Source organism: Anolis carolinensis, chromosome 6, assembly GCF_035594765.1.
Source record: "Anolis carolinensis isolate JA03-04 chromosome 6, rAnoCar3.1.pri, whole genome shotgun sequence".
Lineage (NCBI taxonomy): Eukaryota > Metazoa > Chordata > Lepidosauria > Squamata > Dactyloidae > Anolis > Anolis carolinensis.
Window position 1 is genome coordinate 13,628,788 of NC_085846.1, and position 19,214 is coordinate 13,648,001.

Below are 19,214 nucleotides of genomic sequence, written 5' to 3' on the forward strand. Positions count from 1 at the left end.
GGAGCGCCCCCGGGCCTGGCAGCCCGAGTTTCCTGGCCGTTGTCGCCCTGTCCTCCCCACCCACCCACCCGAAGCTCTCTTCCTTTCCTCTCTGGCCCCCTCCCCCGCCCCACTTCCCCGTCAGGACTGCCTTGTGGGCCTTCCCTACAACCCCACCCATTTGCCCTTACACCTTTTACACCGTTAAGAATAAATACCTTTAGGCATCTTCTTATCTAGAGAGGGCTGCAGCATTTCCCCATAGCTTCCCCCACTTTTGTAAGGCCTCCTTTACCTTGCATTTGCCCTGATTTGGGTTCCCACCCACCCCGAAATAAAGAGCCCAGAGGCGAGGCCCAGAGATCGCTTTGCTGCAGATCTCTGCCAGCCGTAATTGGAAGTCCCCTCCCTTACACCTTGGCCCAGAGATCCCTTTCTCCCCTTTTGCTGCAGCCATGCCCCCATCGCTTCCCCTTTAGCCCTCCTCCCCTGCACGTCTTCCCTTCTGCAGATCCTCTGAAGGGGCTGTAGATGCCCAGTCCTCCGACCCAGAGGCCTTCCTCATCCAAGGAAGCCCGCGACAGTTCCCTGTGAGCCCTCTTCTTTGATTGGAAGAAGGTGGAGGCGGTGGTGGTGGTCCGGGGTGTACTCCCCACCTCCCATACCCTGGAGCTGGAGCCACAAGGGAACACAGTATCCAGGCAGCAGCCAAGACTTACAGGTGAGACCCCAACGCTCCTATAAAAAGGGGGATTGGGGAGGAGGCCAGAGGAATATTTTACAGGATGGGTGGGAGAAAAGGTCGGTCTGTGCTTGGAAGGGGCAACATTGCTTTTCTTATATTGGAAATTCCAGGAGAGAGAGCCAGTCTCACAGTGACACATCTGCCAGTAAAGATGACCAGGTTACTGGAAAAAGGATAGCAGAAAGGGCTTGGGAGAGAGAAATCTGGCACAGGAAAACAGAAGAAGCAATGATGAATGCCCATTCATAAAGAAGTCAGCAAAATCAGACTTGAAAATAGCCTCTTGCTTGTGGGAAGAAGAATGATGTCCACCAATATTGCAGCATTTTGTGGGTCTCGACCCGCCCCCCCCCCCCCACCCTCCCCCAATTGTTCTCCTTCACAATAAGTCAGAAACCTATTGCCTGAATCGGCAGGCACATTCCGCTTCCAACTGCGTTTCTGCCCTTTGAAAGCTTAGTGACGAAATCACATCTGACTGTTTTCCCCCTGCCAAATCTAGGCCCCGCTTCTCTGCCCCACTTGTCTTCTATGATGCCTGGGAGTTCTCTTTCCCAGATCCCATTTCTGGGGCCTGTCACTCTGCTGAAGGAAGAACATAGATTTTACCCCCCCCCCCTTCTGTCATCCCAAGTGCTTTGTACCTTATTCCTCTCCTTGAGGATAAAGAACTCTGACATCCTCCAACCCATTCGCACACACCTTTAACTTCCTCATCTCCATATCCCTACCCCTTTGAAACCCAGGAATATAGGTTCAGTCCATTTCTGAGGCAGCTCTGGGGCCTATGTTCCTATTATAGCTTTTTCTGTCCCCAAGAAATCCTACAGTTCTGTTTTTGTGCCCTTATATTCCTGAAGTTATGTGGATTGGGAGACTAGTGTTGACAAAGCAGGTTAGAATAATGGACTACTGAGGGCGTTTCAGAATTATGGTTTTGTAAATATGGGCCCTGGCACTTCTTTCAGCAAGAAGGGCGAGGTGCTCCTGGCTTGGAGACTGGGGGTAGGTTTTAGTCACATAGTGTACTATTGAAAGTTTTGTTTCGTTTTTAATAGGAGGCAGCAAAATTGTATTTGTGTAGCGGGAGGATCACATTGATGCAGCAGAACAATGAAACAACCATTTGGAGAGAAAAAGGGGATGAGTGACTTATCTTGAAGGGTCCATAAGGCTTCACCTTGTACCTATAAAAACAGTTCCCAGTATGTTTGCAATGGGTAGTGTAAGCCTTTCCTGAACCCAATATTTATTATAAATGATATGCCGAAGAATTTCATAGGTTGAAAAAACCATTTTTTTTTATTCAGCATGCATTGTTCAGATCATACAGTTAGTTCAGTATTCTTCATTCCCATGTTTAATATTGAACTTTGAGGATTAGTATTATTCAGCACTTTGGGAGGTGTGTGGAGGTGCTCTTAAGAGATGGGGTTTGTAAGCAGTAAGGTGTGCTGCCTGAGCAAAAGATGTTACCTTCTGTGCATACATGAAATACTTTAAAATATGTATAGAATCTTGAGTGCTAGTACTTTGTTCTATTGTAAGAGTAGATCTTCAGCTGGGAAGATTTATTGTGTGTATACATGTAGTATTTCAGAAGATGAATAAGTGATTGATGACAACTAGAACAAGAGTCATTGATATAAAACTATCAAATTTCTGGGCCTCCAGCTGCATGGATTTATTTTCTTTTTGCTAGAATGTCCAGGCATATGATGTGAGCCATTGTATCCTTTGCACAATTGTATGCTCTTTCTGGGACATGCCAACTCAAGGTAGATGTTGGAAAGGAATCTAGGAATAAAGGGATAGTGTTACGGTATACACCACAATATTTATTTTAGCTCATACATTAATCTCTGCTTGAATATTGTTCTTATTTTATAGAGGATTTATATCTCATTTCTCATGTCACAAATAAGTATCCTGGCAAGCAATATTGCTTTTTGGGTCTTTTGCATCTATTGCTGATAGCCTGTTGTTTTGTAGTACACAATGGACCACAGTGTCTACCTGATTGGTTTTTGAAAAAGAATTTTCAGCACTGTTAAAATGGAAGATCTTTGCAGATTGTTTGATCATGAATATAATACAACATATCATTTTGTTTTTCAAGATCACATTAATCTACTGACCATTTGCTTATGGTCAGTAATGCAGCTTTTTTCTAAGTCTGCCAAACATAGCCAAAATTATTAACTCATTCACAGAAATGCTATTTATTTAGTCTCTTTATTTATGTATGTATTTGTATATCAGCAGCCCAAAAGAAAGACGTAACCAGCTTTCTTGCAGTCTCCCTCACTAGTCAGGTGGATGTAATTCTTCTTTTTACAGGCAAGTGGCTATTTTCAAACCTGATTCTGCTGACTTCTTTATGAATGGACACTCATATTTTTTCTGTTTTCCTTTGGTGGATTTCTCCCAGCCTCTTTCTTAACTATTGAAGCAAACATCCTTTTTTCAGTAACTTAAAACTGAATCCTGAGAATCCTTTCAGGTAGATGTGTCACCATGAGACTGGTATTATTCTAGAGTCTCTGAGGTATAACAAATTGTACATTGAGCTAAAGACAGTGTACTGTCTAATTCAAAATAAAACAAAGACATCCTTTTTAAGCTAGGCAATAACAGATGATGTGTCTACATTTGTGGCTGCTGATCTTGTGTCTTCCAAGAATTTGCTTCTGTGTTGCACATCTCACCATTCTGTGATATGCTGTAGTGACTGATAACACTAGTTGAATAGTGTTAATACGCCAGAATTTCTGAATGTGACTTTGTTTTTTGTCAGCATAGATGTTGCCATGATAGCTGGCCAATGGAGAAGTCAGTGACTCATGCTTCCACTGAAATATCTGAAGAAATCTTGTGGAAACTGAAAAGGTGGATAAGCCTTATCTGTCTCTTCCAACCCCAATCCCACATCACAAGTTCTCTTTTAGACGTTTTAGAGGAGATGAGGAAAATGAACCTCTACAATGTCTAAAGTTTCACTTGGTTTCTGCCTTCAGGTTTTGTTTAAGAGAATGTCATCTTTCTGTCTTTCTCAAGATTGCAGCTGTCTCATAGACTTAACAGGTTTTTCAGATATTTGGTTACTTTACAGCACTGGTTACATGAAACATTTCTCTTGACTGGTGAAATATGTTGGTTAGAATTGAAAGGTTATCAGCTCTCCTTTCTTAAAATAGTTTTCTAATTGTTGCAGCAGAATCTGTGAAAATGACTGCAGTTTTTCTAAAGTGTTTTTCTGTCATGCTCCTTTGATGAATACATTGTCCAACTCCCAAACCTCTAGATAGCACAATCATTGAAGAGGGATGATAGAAATTACAGTCTATCAGCATTTGAATGGCCATGTGTTGACCATCTATTGTCCAAAGGCCTATGATACTGGAACCTTGATGAACTTAAGTACCTCTAGATCTCATTGATGTTTGGATGGGCGACTGCTTGGGGAAACTACTTGAATTCCATGATGGAAGAAAGGCAAATCTAATAATTATATTGAAAAATTGTTCAAAAACAACAGTTTTGAACCCTTGTGGTTGCAATGGAAAGTATGTAGAGAGTAGCAACAGGTGAAGATAGGTGAGTAAAGCAGTCTTTCTTGTGTTTAGTAACTGCCCAGTTTTTTCTCAAGAAAGAACAAATTGGCATCTTTGAATGTTTGAAGGTCCTGGCAGGTAAGAAGGATTAAAAAAGTAATGAATGTTTGTGTAGAAATTCAATAGCATAGACCAGGATACCTTTTTGTTTTGTTTTGTTTTGTGTTATTGTTTACAATAGAACATCATGGCTCAGTGGTGATATCATATTATCAAATATCTTACCAGCATTTACCAGGACAGCTTTTGTTTTTAAACAAATTATCACAGTTGGCTGAAGAATATTGGGGAACATTTTGGGATCAGAATCAGCTGATTTTCACTGTTGAACACTTTACCTCAGGTCAGTGGTAATTTTTAGCATCTTCCCGTTGTGCTCTTTGTGTTGACTTTGTGTTTAGGGTAGAAATAGTATGTTGTTGCTGAGACACATTCCTCTTTCAGATACTTTAAAAAAGTGGTAAGATATCAAAGGGTCTGCCCCTATTTTACTTTCACATCCAATATTTTGGTTCTTCCTCTATATTTCTTCTTCTAACATTGCCATCTCCAGTTTTTGCACCAAGGAAAGCCTGAGTTTGTTCTCTTTGTCTAAGGGAACCCAGTACTTCTTTCCCTTTTTCTCTCACTCTTAATTGTGTTGAACATCACACCCCATAATCCCTAGCCAGCATGGAATATTTCCTTTTGACTCAGAAAGACGAGGGCTATAGTTCTATACATCCAGGGTGCACATTAATCAGTTTCTACTTGTATACAGTTCACTCTTCTTGCAAATAAGGAAACTTTACTTTGAAAAACTAGACGTATCACTTACCCAAGGGCTTCCCTTTGATCCGGTTCTGTTTTACTGTATATTTTGCAACAGTAAATTTGTGAAAGTGAGGAAAATTGCCCCCAAATAACTGGGATGATCTTCTATTTCTTTTTAAAACATCTGTGGTAATTCATACAGTTCAATACCAGATATATTTTATGACCATGTGGTAAGTCAAGGGAGAAGCATCTTCTACCAAGTTTGGGCTTGCCTGAAACATGAAAATTGACAAGACATTTTGAGGAGAACACCATTATTAGTGTATGGGGCATAGGAGCCATTACTGAGAGAACACATGAATATACAGTGGAATGTACAGTACTTTGGTTCCCGTGTCCTGCAGAATTGGGTGTCTCTACTTTCAATGTAAGAGTCTCCAGCTCAACAGAAAAGCATGCCATTGCTCTCTTGATATAAACCTGGTGCTTTTTTTGGCTTATGCTTTTAAGCATTTATTGTTTGAAGAGTATCTATCTCCCTCGAGTTTGTTGTCTCCAGGCTTTCAGTTCATTTTCACAATCTGCACATCTCCACATCAGTGAGGCTGGTGGAAAACCCTTTATGACAAAAGGTCCAGTTTTCTGCCTTCCCATAGTCCACACAGGTGGAAAGACTCCCCTTGATCAACATCTTTCTGTTGAAGACTTCTACAAGCAGAATTCTGAAGTGGGCAGAGGGCCCTGTGGCAAATCTACCTGAGCCATCCAGAGCAAGCTCAGTATGGATGATCAATTAAACAAACCAAATCGTATCCTGTAGGGCAGCAGTGGAGAATAAGTGGCTTTTCAGATGATGTTGGCCTGCAAATTCTTACCCTTCCCTACTGGCTATGCTGTAATGGGTGGGAATTGTAATCCAACAACACCCGGAGGGCTACACATTCTCCAGTCTTTTTGTAGAGAAACCAGCATACACTTGCCTGTCAGCTGTCTTACTCTGAGGGGAAGATTTCTTCTTCATCTACAGTTGGCTGTCAGTGACATTTCATAGATAAGAGAAAAGTAAACATCATTAGAGTGTCTGTTACTCTCCTACCATAATTTTAAATTATATATATTAAAAAAATATTAAATTGTTATTGTGGATCTATAACTACCACAAACCCTTGTCATAGAAGAGTGCTTGATGATGGTCAACTCTAACATTAGTCTCTACTTATAGCAGACTCCTAATGGTTTATCAAGAATCTTTCAGGTTGGTATGGATTTTAGAATAGTATGGCTCATAGAGGTTACTGTCATATAAACTGTCACACTTTTATGATTGATTTTTAATGCAAAAAACTTAGGTCAAATACCATTCAGCACTACTGCTTCCCAGGTAGCAGGCCAACTAACAAATTCATTATGGGTGGAAGCATGTTTTTAAAAATTGTGTTGGAATTATTTTGTATTGCTTAATTGTATAACTTTGAACCATTTTATAACAGCATCATAAACCAGTTAAAAATACTAAATAACATAAAATGTACTACATATTTTTTGTTGAAGGCATCATACATTCATAGATGATCACTTTTGGTTTGAGTATTATTGTGTTCCAGAGGTAGAGTCTTGGCTGTGGATCCATAAATGACTCTGATGACCCATTCTGGATCCACATAGATTTCCAGGTGGAAGGCAATCATGACGGATTTTCTTGTTGTGCCTTCCTCTTTGCACGTTTCTTCCTTTTCCCCTGTAATTGTGGCTATTCAAAATTCGTCAGTAACAGTTGACCTCCAGTTACAATGCTCCGGTGCTAGGGCTTCCCAGTTTTTGGTGTTAATACCACATTTTAAAACATTACCTTTAAGCCCATATTTAAATCTCTTTTGCTGTTCACTGACATCCTGTTTTCCATTCTTAACTGCTTTGGGAAACAGTGATCGCAAGAGATTTGCAGGATTTTTCAAAGGCAATCCCTCCAGAAGTCAAGAGCACTTTTGTAGATGGCCCATGTTTTTTAGGCGTACAATAGTGGTGGAAGGACAATAGCATTATAAACAAGCATCCTGATATCCACATCATGCATAGTCCTACCTGCTTTATCATCACAGCAACCCTTTAATGTAACATGTGATGAAACACAGTGACTGTGCCAAGGTAACATAATGATTCATGGGTAAGCAGGGCCTTGACCCTGAACTCAGTTCAGAACTCTAAATATTATATTGCACCACCTCTATGATTCAGATTTTTGGCAGTAGTACATTTTATACTTCCAAGCAGCAGTTTTGCTCTTCCTGTAAATCTTATTTATTCCATTTATAACCTACTTCTCCCATCCCAAAACTAATATTCAAAGCTGATGCTCTTCTATGGAATTAATATCTGTCTCATTCAAAATGTAGTCCCATCAGATGATGTTGGAATACAGCTCTTAACAACCTTAGCGTGGTGGTCATGAGTACTGGGAGCTGCAGTCTACCTGTGTTCTAGACTCAGAATGTAAACCTGCATTTCGTTCTGCATCCCTCAGATACCTTCCTGCCAGTGTTCCCACTGTCAAGGTTGGCCTTGTGGTTTGCCTTTTTGCTTTGGATTGTTCCCTGGGAAGCAAGTGAACAATGCAAGGATTTCCTCTTGCTGACACAACCCGCCTGCACTCTCTTGATTTCCTTGTTTTTCTGTTCACTGGGCTGGATGGAGGAGGGGAGTCTGTCCACTGACAGCTGCCCGTCTCAGAGGGGGGAGAGGACTGACCCCAAGTGGCTTGTTTCAGCAAATTATGTTCATTTGCAGATTGGTACTCTTCTGAAAGGAAAAGGCACCCGGTCTCACTTTTCTTGTGAATCAGTCTGAAGATGCTAATCCTTTCTCTGAAGCAAATAACTCTGGGAATAGAGAGATGCCCAGATGGCTGTGATTTCATGGGCAGTCTCCACTATCCAGACACATCAAGTTTGTCAGCCCATACAGACAATGGTTCATGGGCTCTTTCCATAGGGTCCACGTGAGACACACAGATGACAGATGTCTATTTTTCCTTGGGATGTTTCCCATCTGCTCCTGTTGAGCTGTTGTAGTATCCAGTTAAGAGTATGGTAAACTATCTTCTGAGTAGCCTGAAGTTTACATTCTTTTTGTTCAGAGGAACCTGTGCCAAATTTGCCCTGGGTTTTGTGTGGAACAAAGGTGAACAATGTACATCCTTCTGGGATATATTTAGTAATCAAATGGGGGAGGGGGGCTTTCCCTGGAATTATTCCTGCCATAAGTCCTTGGTTCCCCACTTTTTGGGTGATACCCTACTTGGAGATGCTTATGCTGTTTCATCACTTTGGACGCCTACCCTTGATAATAATAATAATAATAATAATAACAACTTTATTCTTGTACCCCGCCTCCATCTCCCCAAAGGGACTCGGGGCGGCTTACATAAGAAAAACAGTCCATAAATTTAAAACACAATATAACAACATACTTATAAAACAACGTAACGTGACAATTATTAAAACCATGACATCAATTGCTAGCATACTGACGAGGGATCATGGGGGTTGCAGTCTCCCAAAGTATATTTCCCAAGCTCTGCTTGCATGTGCATGCAAGGAGGCCAGCCTGCTAACCTTGCCCCCTTGCCATCTAGAGCAGTGTAGTAGACTATATATCTGCCTCACATTGTGAATGTCATCTTTTGACAAGCACATCCTTGTGCTCTAGGAACCTTCTAAGGCACTTTGGGACTTCCTGAAATTCAGTTTCTTTGCTGCTGGGTTGAGGACAAGAATACCATATGCCAATTGAAAGAAGCCCTGTTGCTTTCTGGTATTAAATTCACACTAAAATATGTGGTCTTCTTGTGGGAGGGCTGAAAATAATTACGCAATTTTGTGATATGATCCACCTCATTTCAAGGTCTTGGGCCATTAAATAAATACCCTGGCCCTTATTTCTTAACGATTTCATAGTAAATAGAGTTGTGCCAAGTTCGGGAAGTAAATGGCAAATGTGGAAAGCATTTAAACAGATTAAACATTAAACAAAATAAATCTCATAAATATAGAATACTTAATTGAGACGGAGCGGGGAAAGGTATTCTGAAGTTTCAACTGATCTAGGAACATAAACATGTCTTCTTTCCTGGTTCTTTGTTACAGTTCAGTGGTTTGTTTTTCTTAATCATAATGTTTCACATGCAACCAAGCAAAATTGTAGAAATAAAAACAATTAAGAATGAAGAACAGCTTTAAGTATGCCTGGGGTGTATGGATTAGGAGTAGACAACTTCTTCACTGCCAATCAATCTGTGTTGACAACTATAAAAGTCTCCCTCCTCAGAAAAAAATACTAAATCCTGTGAAATCTTTTACAAGTATTCTCTTCCTATGTGTGTTTTCACAGTTCCCTTTGTTACCTCATAGCAGAACTCCTCACTTTAGTCAGTCTGCCACATTTCCTGGAGTTAGGAACACAAGACCCCCATGAAAGTGAAAGAAAATGTGAATAAAGGAATGACTTTTTTTTGGCTAAGAAAACACCTCTAGAAAATTTTAGATCTTCCAAGAAGGACTATGTCATCAACTTCCACTGAAAGCTGAACCACAGAATTGCACTGGAGGACCCAAAGATTCCTAGAGAGTTTTAATTAAAGCATTGAATAATCAAATCTGCAAAAGTAAAAAAAATGCAAATATGGAGGAACAACTATATAAGAAATTTATGAAGAGAACAGCAAAGGTGGCCAGTCATTCTATGGGGATAAGAAGGTCTCAAAGACAACATAGGTGTGCTTAAAGGAACAAACATATATATTAGATTGTATTGTCCTGTCAGCAAGTATGGAAGAGAAATTAAATGAAAAGGCTCAATAAGATGAAGTAACTTTTTGGGCACGTCTACACTGACTACTTCAGTCCATTTTGAACTGCTGTTGAAGAAAGTGATTTTGCTATGCAGAATAACCCCTTTGGGACCAGTATGAGGCCTAGATGGTGATTACATAAACCACAGAGTACTGATGTATATTAAGAGCATTCTTTCATGTACTTTTGTGGAGATTTGTTGTCCAGTCATCGTAATTCAAAGTTAGCTTCAAACTGCATTAAATGATCAGTGTAAATGAGGCCTCGATGAGAACATGGCCTCTCTGATTGCAATCCTGTTGGTTATTCTAAAGGAACAGCTAGCCATGCAGATCCATGACACTAGAAGCATATTTACTTAATCCACATAAGAGAAAAAATGAGCAAGAACCTATAGTCCTCTAAGTGAAGGAGGAAAGGGGTTTATTTTAGTTGTGAAGCAACAGGGACAGCTGTACTCTTACTAAGGCAACCTCATGTCCCTGGAAAGCGGAAGAGACTCATCAGGATGCCTAAGCTTTCCTGGAAAGAACAAAGAACTCAAGTCAAGAATGAGAGCAGGGGAAAGTGGTGAAGGCAGAGATAAGAAAAGGTGGGAGTTGCATGCTGCTCTACATTTCCAGTTCCCTGCTGAATCCTGCCTTGTGTATGGGAGGAGAAAAACCTCAATAAAGGAGGAAAGCGGTTTTACCTCTATAGAACCTTGCCTTTCTCTTTTATTAATTTGGTTTGTATTCTCATTGATTGTCATATTTCGGCATTCTTTGGGGTTTGTGGTGTGGATGAGAATTTGCATGGTTCTTCAAAGAAAGTCTCTTGAAGAGACCACTGTGTGACCAACCATTGATAAGATTGGACATGGCCTGGCTTTCTTCAGAAAAAAGTGAGACACTTCCTTTAGAATGGTTATTACTTCTCTTTACCTATTAATGAACTGAAGGAGACAGGTAAGGAGTCTTCTATCATGATACCAGGTGTAGATTATTTAGTTTTTGCAAGATGGATGCATCATAACCTTCCAGCTATGGCAAGTGAGCTAATCTCTGTTTCCTTCCTTAGGTAAAGGGTAAGAGTGAGGCCTAGCCCCTTCCACGGCCATCATGCCGTCGAATGCCCGGGCTGGCAGCTTGAAGGACCCTGAGGTGGCTGAACTTTTCTTCAAGGATGACCCAGAGAAGCTTTTTGTTGACCTGCGGGAGATTGGGCATGGCAGCTTTGGCGCTGTCTACTTTGTGAGTGCTGGTGGCAATATTGGCGGAACTACACTCAGTGGAGGTCACTTAAAGCAGTTTTTACAGAATGACCCTTGTCTTAAGCACTAATATTGTGCCTTAGAACCATGAAGGGCAGAGCCCTATTGTTCAGCAAAGTGAGGCAGGTGTCCCAATCATTTTGGATATCATAAAAAAGCAGCAGATGATAGCTAATTTTTTATGATGATATTTTTACTGCCAGGAAGTTGAGATTATCTACCTTAAGCTGTTCAAGTAACTAGCTGGCTTAGGATATTGTTCAATGAGATTTTGGTCATGGCGGAATGCCATTTTGTCCTCTGCCTCAGGCACCATTCCTTTCCACTGCCCTCATAGCAAGGACTCCTAGATATGGTGTTTGTTTCCATCTTCCCATGTTCAGAGCCACTTATGTCACTAAAACAGATGCTGATGATGAGGGAAAGCTATGTTCTGATCGTACAGGTTCAGTGGGTGTTCAGCTGGCAACTTAGAAAAACAAAATGTTGGGCCCAATAGATCCTTGGTGTTCCTTCATGGCTCCATTTATGTTTTTACTACAAGGTGTAGGTCCCTGCCACTTATACATATCTCAGACTTGCTCTGTTCCTAATAACTCCCAAGATGGTGGATATCCATGAACCACAACATTGTCTTACGCCTTTGATCTGCATTGCCTCTTTCAGGCACAGAAACAAAACACCACTTCTCTCTTACCTGCTTCCTGATTCTGACCATTGCTCTCAGTTCCCTCCTTCATTGGCTTATTATCTGTTCCTTTCTCAGGCCAGAGACATACGCAACAATGAAGTGGTGGCCATCAAGAAAATGTCCTACAGTGGGAAGCAATCAAATGAGGTTTGTGCTTCACCTTTTCTTTAAAAAATGACAAGTATTCTGACAATTAGCAATTGCTGGTCTCCCATGGCCCTGGATATTTCATTTGCCCCAGTTTCTAGTCCTACTGTTCTCTCCTCCATTCAAATGCAAGACATTCTGTACCCAGGCTCCCTTTCTGTGTCTTCCAGAAGTGGCAAGACATTATCAAGGAGGTGAAGTTTCTGCAAAAGCTGCGACACCCAAACACAATAGAGTATAAGGGCTGCTATCTACGAGAACATACAGCATGGGTAAGATGAGAGAGAAGTGCTTTGCACTAATTCTTTGGAGTGAAACACTCTAGGCAGATTTTTTTCATTTGTAAAATTATAGGATCTTTGAAGAAGTGTGTGTAAGAGGGACTGGCTTTAAATGTGGGGCAAGGATGAGGCCTGCAGCTGATCTGAATGGTGGCTGAGTTTCTTACATATGCCTTAAATGGCAATTAAAAAGCTGTAGATTCATGGTGGAAAACTTTTTATGGGGAGAATTAACTCAAAAAAATCTCCCAGACAGCATGATAACTGATTCTGGGATCCCTACCATTTCCAAGCTTTAAGGAAGGAACTGGCAAAACCACCCCTGAGGCCCTATGAAATTCATGAGGTTGCCATAAGTTTACAGCTTGAAGGTACATATACAAGTAACAATGATAGTGAATGGATCCTCGGAGGTCAGATACAGATGAAGAGGATGAGGTGGCAAAAGAAAAGGGGGCTACTGTTTTCATGTCTTAACTATGGGCTTCTAGATGCACTTGGTTGGCTGCTGTAGGAAATCCTGATTCTGGATTATAAATTGATCTTTTTAGCAGGAGCTCTTCTTAACATTCTTAAGTGAATCAGAGGTACCAGGTGTGTAATTATGATTTTCAGGGGATAGGACTCTGCGGGAAGTAGTACACTATTTGAGAATAGAAGGTTCTCCTTCAGAGCAATATCCTAACATGTCCTCACTTCCTTCCCAATCTCTTATTCCACTAGCTGGTGATGGAGTACTGCCTAGGTTCAGCCTCAGACTTGCTGGAAGGTGAGTAACCCAAACCTGTGCAAGCTTAACTTATTTTCAATCTCCTTTTTCATCAACCTCTTTGTGATGTGCTCTGTCTTCCCTCCTGTCTTTTTTTAGTGCACAAGAAACCACTGCAAGAAGTAGAGATTGCAGCCATAACTCATGGCGCCCTGCAGGGGCTTGCGTACCTGCATTCGCACAACATGATACACAGGTGAAATACGCATACCTTCCTTGCCTTTGTAATCCCATCTTCTCCTTGTCCTGTTCTGGCCAAACTGGGTGATTGAGTGGTCAACTCAATAAAAAATATGCAGGGCTTTTAGTGCAGGCTCTACTGAGATGAAACAGTGCCACTTTATCACCTTGTTCATTGACAAAAAAAACCCTACAAAGCAATATGTGTGTGAACTGAATGCAAACCACAGGATTAATGCCTGGAACTTGATTTTAATATGATGTATTATACTACCATAAGATTCCTCCTACCCAGAGAAATAATGGGAAATGCCAGATTTCAATTTAAAACTGGATTTTTAGATTGTAATACCATTTTTTAAAATCTCAGTGCATCCTGTGTGACCCAATCCTGATCAGTAGTAATGTGTCTTCTGTTTCCTGCCTTCCTGGGTTTCTCACTGTTTTCTTTTTTCACTAGCCAGAGCCTTCATCTCTGCTTGCCTTTGCAGTTTTTAACAACCAAGCCTATCTTTTTCAGAGATGTGAAAGCTGGGAATATACTGCTGACAGAACCAGGACAAGTGAAGCTGGGGGACTTTGGCTCAGCCTCCATCATTGCTCCTGCTAACTCTTTTGTTGGCACTCCATACTGGTAGGTTGGCAGGACTAGCCTGACTGGGAGGGGGATGAAATATCCACAGCCAGAAGTATTTGTATACTCCATCTCCATTTTCTAATCACTTGTCCTTCCGAGTGTTTTGAATGATCCTTGGCTTTGCTGAGTGGGGTTTGCAGATGTTGTTATTTGAAGGCAGCTACTAGGAAGAGACTGTTTTTTGAGTTAAAATGTAGCAAGGGATATAGCAGAGAATTGATGAGTTCAAATTGAGATTCTTTAGTTCCTTAAACCGCAAGGAAAAATTAGCAGACTACATAAAGGGGGGTTATTTTCAGGTAGGATTGGAAGGGAGGGGTAGCAGTGGTATTGACAAACGAGAATCTAAGCCCAATGAAATGGGTTGTCTTCTTTTAAGTGAAAGAAGGTTGTCCTTTTGTAGTGCAAGGACTGAAGTGTGTTTAACAGAGATGGAGAAAGTGTTGCTCTCCAGGCGTTATTGGACTATATGCACTCCCTATGTCTTAGTCCCTATGTCCCTATGATTAGATATCATATGACACATCACTTTGCATATGCCTCTCTCTAGGATGGCTCCTGAGGTGATCCTAGCCATGGATGAGGGACAGTATGACGGCAAGGTGGATGTCTGGTCTCTTGGCATCACTTGCATCGAACTTGGTAAACAATAAGTACTTAAGAACTAAAATGTTTAAGAGCTTTCTTGCCTTAACAGTCTTGGAAGCATCTGTGAAATATAGAATGGGTGGGATCTCTGATAGATGATAAAGGGCATTGTTAATATCAGTTTCCTTGTATCCTCAGCGGAGCGCAAACCACCTCTCTTTAACATGAATGCTATGAGTGCCTTATACCACATCGCCCAGAATGATTCTCCTCTCCTCCAGTCCAGTCACTGGTAAGGACATTTCAGAAAGCTCGGAATTGAGTGCTGATAAGTTTAAAACTCTAGTGGTGGAGAGAAACATAAGAATCTGGAGCTGTAATGAAGGCAAAACTCTCTGATTTCCCTTCCTTGCTTTCCTCAAGGTCTGAATATTTCCGGAACTTTGTGGATTCGTGCCTGCAGAAGATCCCCCAGGACCGCCCAACCTCTGACGTGCTGCTCAAGGTACTTCCAGCCTAGTTTCTTGCCAAAGCTTCCTCTTTTCTTCCTCATGCCTTCTTCTCTTCTACTTATGTTATACTTACATTTAATTGTTTTATCTGAACAGTGAAGGTTTGATTCTATCTTCCAGATAAAGATACGGCCTGGCAAAAATTTGGGAAATTTTCCTCCTGCTTTTTAAAAACCCCTTTCCCTCTGGAAAAACTGAAAAATTGATTATAAAATATTTTCTTTTAGAAGAAAGAGTAATGTTTTAAGATGCAATTTTCTTATTTTTACTGACCCAAAATTATTTCTAAAAAAATATGTAAGAGGAAGACTTTTATGTAGGACTATGTACAGTATCAGACCATTATAACTTGTGATCCTGACTCCACCTCCTTGTCTCTGTTCTTTTTATGAATGTGTCAGGTATGGTTGGCACTTACAGAGAATGAATCTTTGTTATTCTAATTTTCATTATTTCATTTCCTTGCTCCTCCACAAATGGCAAAAGCAAGGAGGTTCTTTATAGTGCAGGATCATACAGCTATATTTGTAAAAAAAAATTACATTTTAAAAAATACAATTTACAGCAATGTTTTGAATAAATTGTATTTATCTCTGAGCTGTATAATGGAGCTTATTTTCCTAAAACAACTTTCAACTTGTCAAGGGTGCTAATATGGCATTTTCCCTTTTTTTCTGAAAATATCTGTGTTTTTTCTATGAATAAGAAAAAAAATATACCCTTTGGTTCTAAATTCCCAAATATTTTATCTCTCTACTTCTACAGTATTTACAGTTGTTATTGGTTTTAATTTCCCCCTGAAAAGGACTGAATTTTCTCTATGGCTTGGATCCAGATTTGGTAATTTTTAGAATAACTTACATTGTTTCCAGTGGGTGTAGTATAAGCCTAACTATGTATGTGCGTATCCCAGGGTATTTGGCTCAAGTTATTCATTCATGAAGCTGAATCAATCCAATCACACCTTGAAAGAACCAGTGGAGAGCATATTTAAACATCTTTTTCAACAATTGCGATTTACCTAATGCCACTATTATTTGTGGCCCTGCAGCATCGCTTCCTGTTGAGAGAACGACCTCAGACAGTTATCATGGACCTGATCCAACGGACTAAGGATGCTGTAAGGGAGCTTGACAACTTGCAATATCGCAAAATGAAGAAAATCCTTTTCCAGGAGGCGCAGAATGGCCCAAATGCTGAAGCACCAGAAGAAGAGGAGGTGAGGCATTCCAGTTTGTTTTCCTTCAACTTGCTTAGTTCAGAGGCAGCCACTTCATTTCCCACCAGAAGCAGTGCCTTTCTCTTACCTCTTCTCTGTCCTCCTAGGAGGTGGAACAGTTTCTCCACCGGACAGGCACCATTAACAGCATGGAGAGCAGCCATTCGGTGCCCAGCATGTCCATCAGTGCCAGCAGCCAGAGCAGCAGTGTCAACAGCCTGGCAGATGCCTCCGATGATGACGATGGGGCTGAGATCGCCATGATGCAGGAAGGCGAGCACACAGTCACCTCCAACAGCTCAGTCATCCATCGTCTCCCGGTACAGGATCTATTTGCTTCAGTAGGGAAACCTAAGAGACTGTAGCAGGAGAAAATAAGAGTATGTGTAGTGGGGATGATGGGGGATTGCGTCTAAGGAAGGGTGATGCTTGGTACTTGGAATGTCACCTCTAGCAAGAGGTCAGATTTATCTAGGGGTATGAGCTGCTATAATTGTGGGTGATGGGAAGCAGTGATAGATGTGTTGAAATCCCAAATTGACAAAAGCACTGAGTTGGAGACTATCTATCTACTGGATGAATTGTGATAAAGATAGAATAGATTTTAATGGTTGTGTATGGTCCACATCAACTCTCCCATCCCTCACATGTGTTTCTTTTTTGGTCCTTTTCAGGGCCATGACAATTTGTATGATGACCCCTACCAGCCTGAGATGGAGCCCCAGAGCTCATCCTCAGCTGCCCGACGCCGTGCCTACTGCCGCAACCGAGACCACTTCGCCACCATCCGTACTGCTTCCCTGGTAAGTCAAGATTAATCGATGCCTGTGTGATTCATTGTAGGTTTATTTGCTTTATTGTTCCTGTTGTAGTCATATTCTTCTGTGCAAATGCAAGAAGCCTCAAGAATAGAGAACCAATTTCTGGGTGGCAGATGCTGATGCCTCTTGGATCTTTGTTGGATACATCTAAAGTAGGCTTTCCTCAGCTGGTACCCTCAGATGTATTGGTTAACTCCAGTCATTACCAGTCAGTGTTATGGTGAGAGCTGTCATCCAACACATCTAAGGGTACCAGCTTTGGAAAAGCTATTTGAAACATCACTGGCCAAGATTAATTATTTGGGGGAATTTGATGTGAAACTAGTTTGCAGTAAAAATTAGAAAGCAGGAATTAAAATAAAAGGTAATTAATGCAAGGTTTTAAGCCCAATTATAGTGTCTTGGTTATAAGAGTACTGGGCAGGGAAATGGAGCAAAAGTTTTTAGACTACTCTTTGTTGTCATTCTACTGTTTGGGAGCTTCATCTAGAAACACTGGTGGTGGTTTTCTTTTTGAAAAGCCAGAGAGTATGAACCTAAGAGAAGTTATCAGGAAATTTCAGATCCAAACTCTTGCCTGCAAACACATTTAGGATCTTTCTCCAGCACTATTAATAGCTAAGAGAAACCAGAAATTTTCATTTAAAAATGAAGGCTGAGGTTCTTTGTTTGGCAATTAATTGACTGATCTCTTTAACTGTTGAATATGTTTGCACTTGAATGGTTTTAAACTCTCTGAAACCCAGTGATTTGTATATGTGATGTGTCAGACACCATCTAGGATGTGGGATTCCCTTGTTTTTGAGAAAAGTTGAGTGGATGGAGATCATATAGCTGTGTTTTAGACCATGGTCTGAAGGCCTATAATGCAGAAGTAGTGCTGTAAGTAAATAGTGCTGGGTTTCATCACTACTAGGATAGGGGACTTCCTTGAAATGTCTGCTGTTGCAAGAAATTCAAGTAAAATATGTTGATGCCTCCAGTTTTTAAATACTTATAGTAAAGTGGGGGTGCTAAAAATCCTATTCCATATTTAATCAGGGATATTAGATTAGTCAAAATGTACCTTCTGACAAGATATTATAGCCTTCTTTCTCAAACTTTTCTGGTTAAGTTATTGAGAGTGGCACAGATTTAAAAAGTGCCAAGTTCTTATTCCCTTTTCTCTCAGGCTGCAGATCAGATTTGATGGGCAAACACATGAGCATAGTAATGTCTATTTGGCAAATTAGATGAAGTTTCCTCTTTCTCTCCTGCCTAACCTCCCAGGTGACTCGTCAGATCCAGGAGCATGAGCAAGACTCAGCCCTGCGGGATCAGATGAGTGGCTACAAGCGGATGCGGCGCCAGCATCAGAAGCAGCTCTTGGCTCTAGAGAACAAGCTCCGGGCAGAGCTGGATGAGCACCAGCTGCGGCTGGACAAGGAGCTGGAGGCCCACCGCAACAACTTCTCTGCTGAGGCTGAGAAACTGGCCAAGAAGCACCAAGCTATTTTTGAGAAGGAGGTGAGAGAGGAGACCTACATGAGTAGAGGTAGAGGATGGGGAGTCATCTTGCCAGGCCAGATGAGCTGTGGATAGAGATCGATAATGATGACTTCTGTAGGAACCAACCTAGAGACCCTCCAGGTCGCTAGGAGGGAAAATCCATTGGGGATGTTGCATTCTCTAACTTTTGGAAGCCAATGTTCAACAACTTGTAATGGAATAAGTGAAGAATTACCCCTCCCAAAAATGAATTTCCTTCTTTGATTGGTTCCCCCATCCCCTCTTCAGTTCTTTCAGGATTACTCTTTGAGTGATCCAGATAGATAGGAGAAATATGCTGCCACTTGGATTCCTATTGCTGCTCTTCATCTTTGCCACTGTTCTTGGTCAGAGCAATTGTGATCTAGTAATTGCATAGAGAGGCTGGAAGATCATTTGTTCTCAGGCTGGATCTACACTGCCATATAATCCAGATTATCTTCTTTGAACTGGATTTTATGTGTCTACACTGCCATATAATCCAGTTCAAAGGAGATAATCTGGATTTTATATGGCAGTGTAGATCCATCCTCAGTTAAAGGCCTGTTGGTCACATAGTCAATCTCCTCACCCCTACCCAATGATTAGAAACTCCCTGAATTGTTTTCTGCCTTGTGTGAAATTGTGACATTCATGGCTCCCTGAGACT

General features: G+C 41.1%; 1 protein-coding gene across 3 annotated transcripts in view; it reads left to right on the forward strand.

The window, feature by feature from the left end:
- Window positions 1–58: 58 nt before the first annotated feature.
- taok2 (TAO kinase 2) overlaps window positions 59–19,214 on the forward strand; it is a 35,100-nt gene continuing 15,944 nt past the window's right edge. For 2 of the 3 annotated variants that reach the window (XM_062957136.1, XM_062957134.1), the window contains exons 1-14: window positions 59–700; window positions 11,001–11,173; window positions 11,960–12,031; window positions 12,202–12,303; window positions 13,036–13,081; window positions 13,181–13,277; window positions 13,782–13,895; window positions 14,449–14,540; window positions 14,685–14,778; window positions 14,910–14,991; window positions 16,050–16,217; window positions 16,325–16,537; window positions 16,892–17,020; window positions 18,308–18,544. In XM_062957136.1, coding sequence (XP_062813206.1) covers window positions 11,042–11,173; window positions 11,960–12,031; window positions 12,202–12,303; window positions 13,036–13,081; window positions 13,181–13,277; window positions 13,782–13,895; window positions 14,449–14,540; window positions 14,685–14,778; window positions 14,910–14,991; window positions 16,050–16,217; window positions 16,325–16,537; window positions 16,892–17,020; window positions 18,308–18,544 — 1,578 coding nt within the window. In that variant the 5' untranslated portion in view covers window positions 59–700; window positions 11,001–11,041. Of the gene's footprint in view, window positions 701–3,526; window positions 3,614–11,000; window positions 11,174–11,959; window positions 12,032–12,201; window positions 12,304–13,035; window positions 13,082–13,180; window positions 13,278–13,781; window positions 13,896–14,448; window positions 14,541–14,684; window positions 14,779–14,909; window positions 14,992–16,049; window positions 16,218–16,324; window positions 16,538–16,891; window positions 17,021–18,307; window positions 18,545–19,214 lie in introns of all 3 variants that reach the window. The other variant, XM_062957135.1, reaches the window with a different exon arrangement.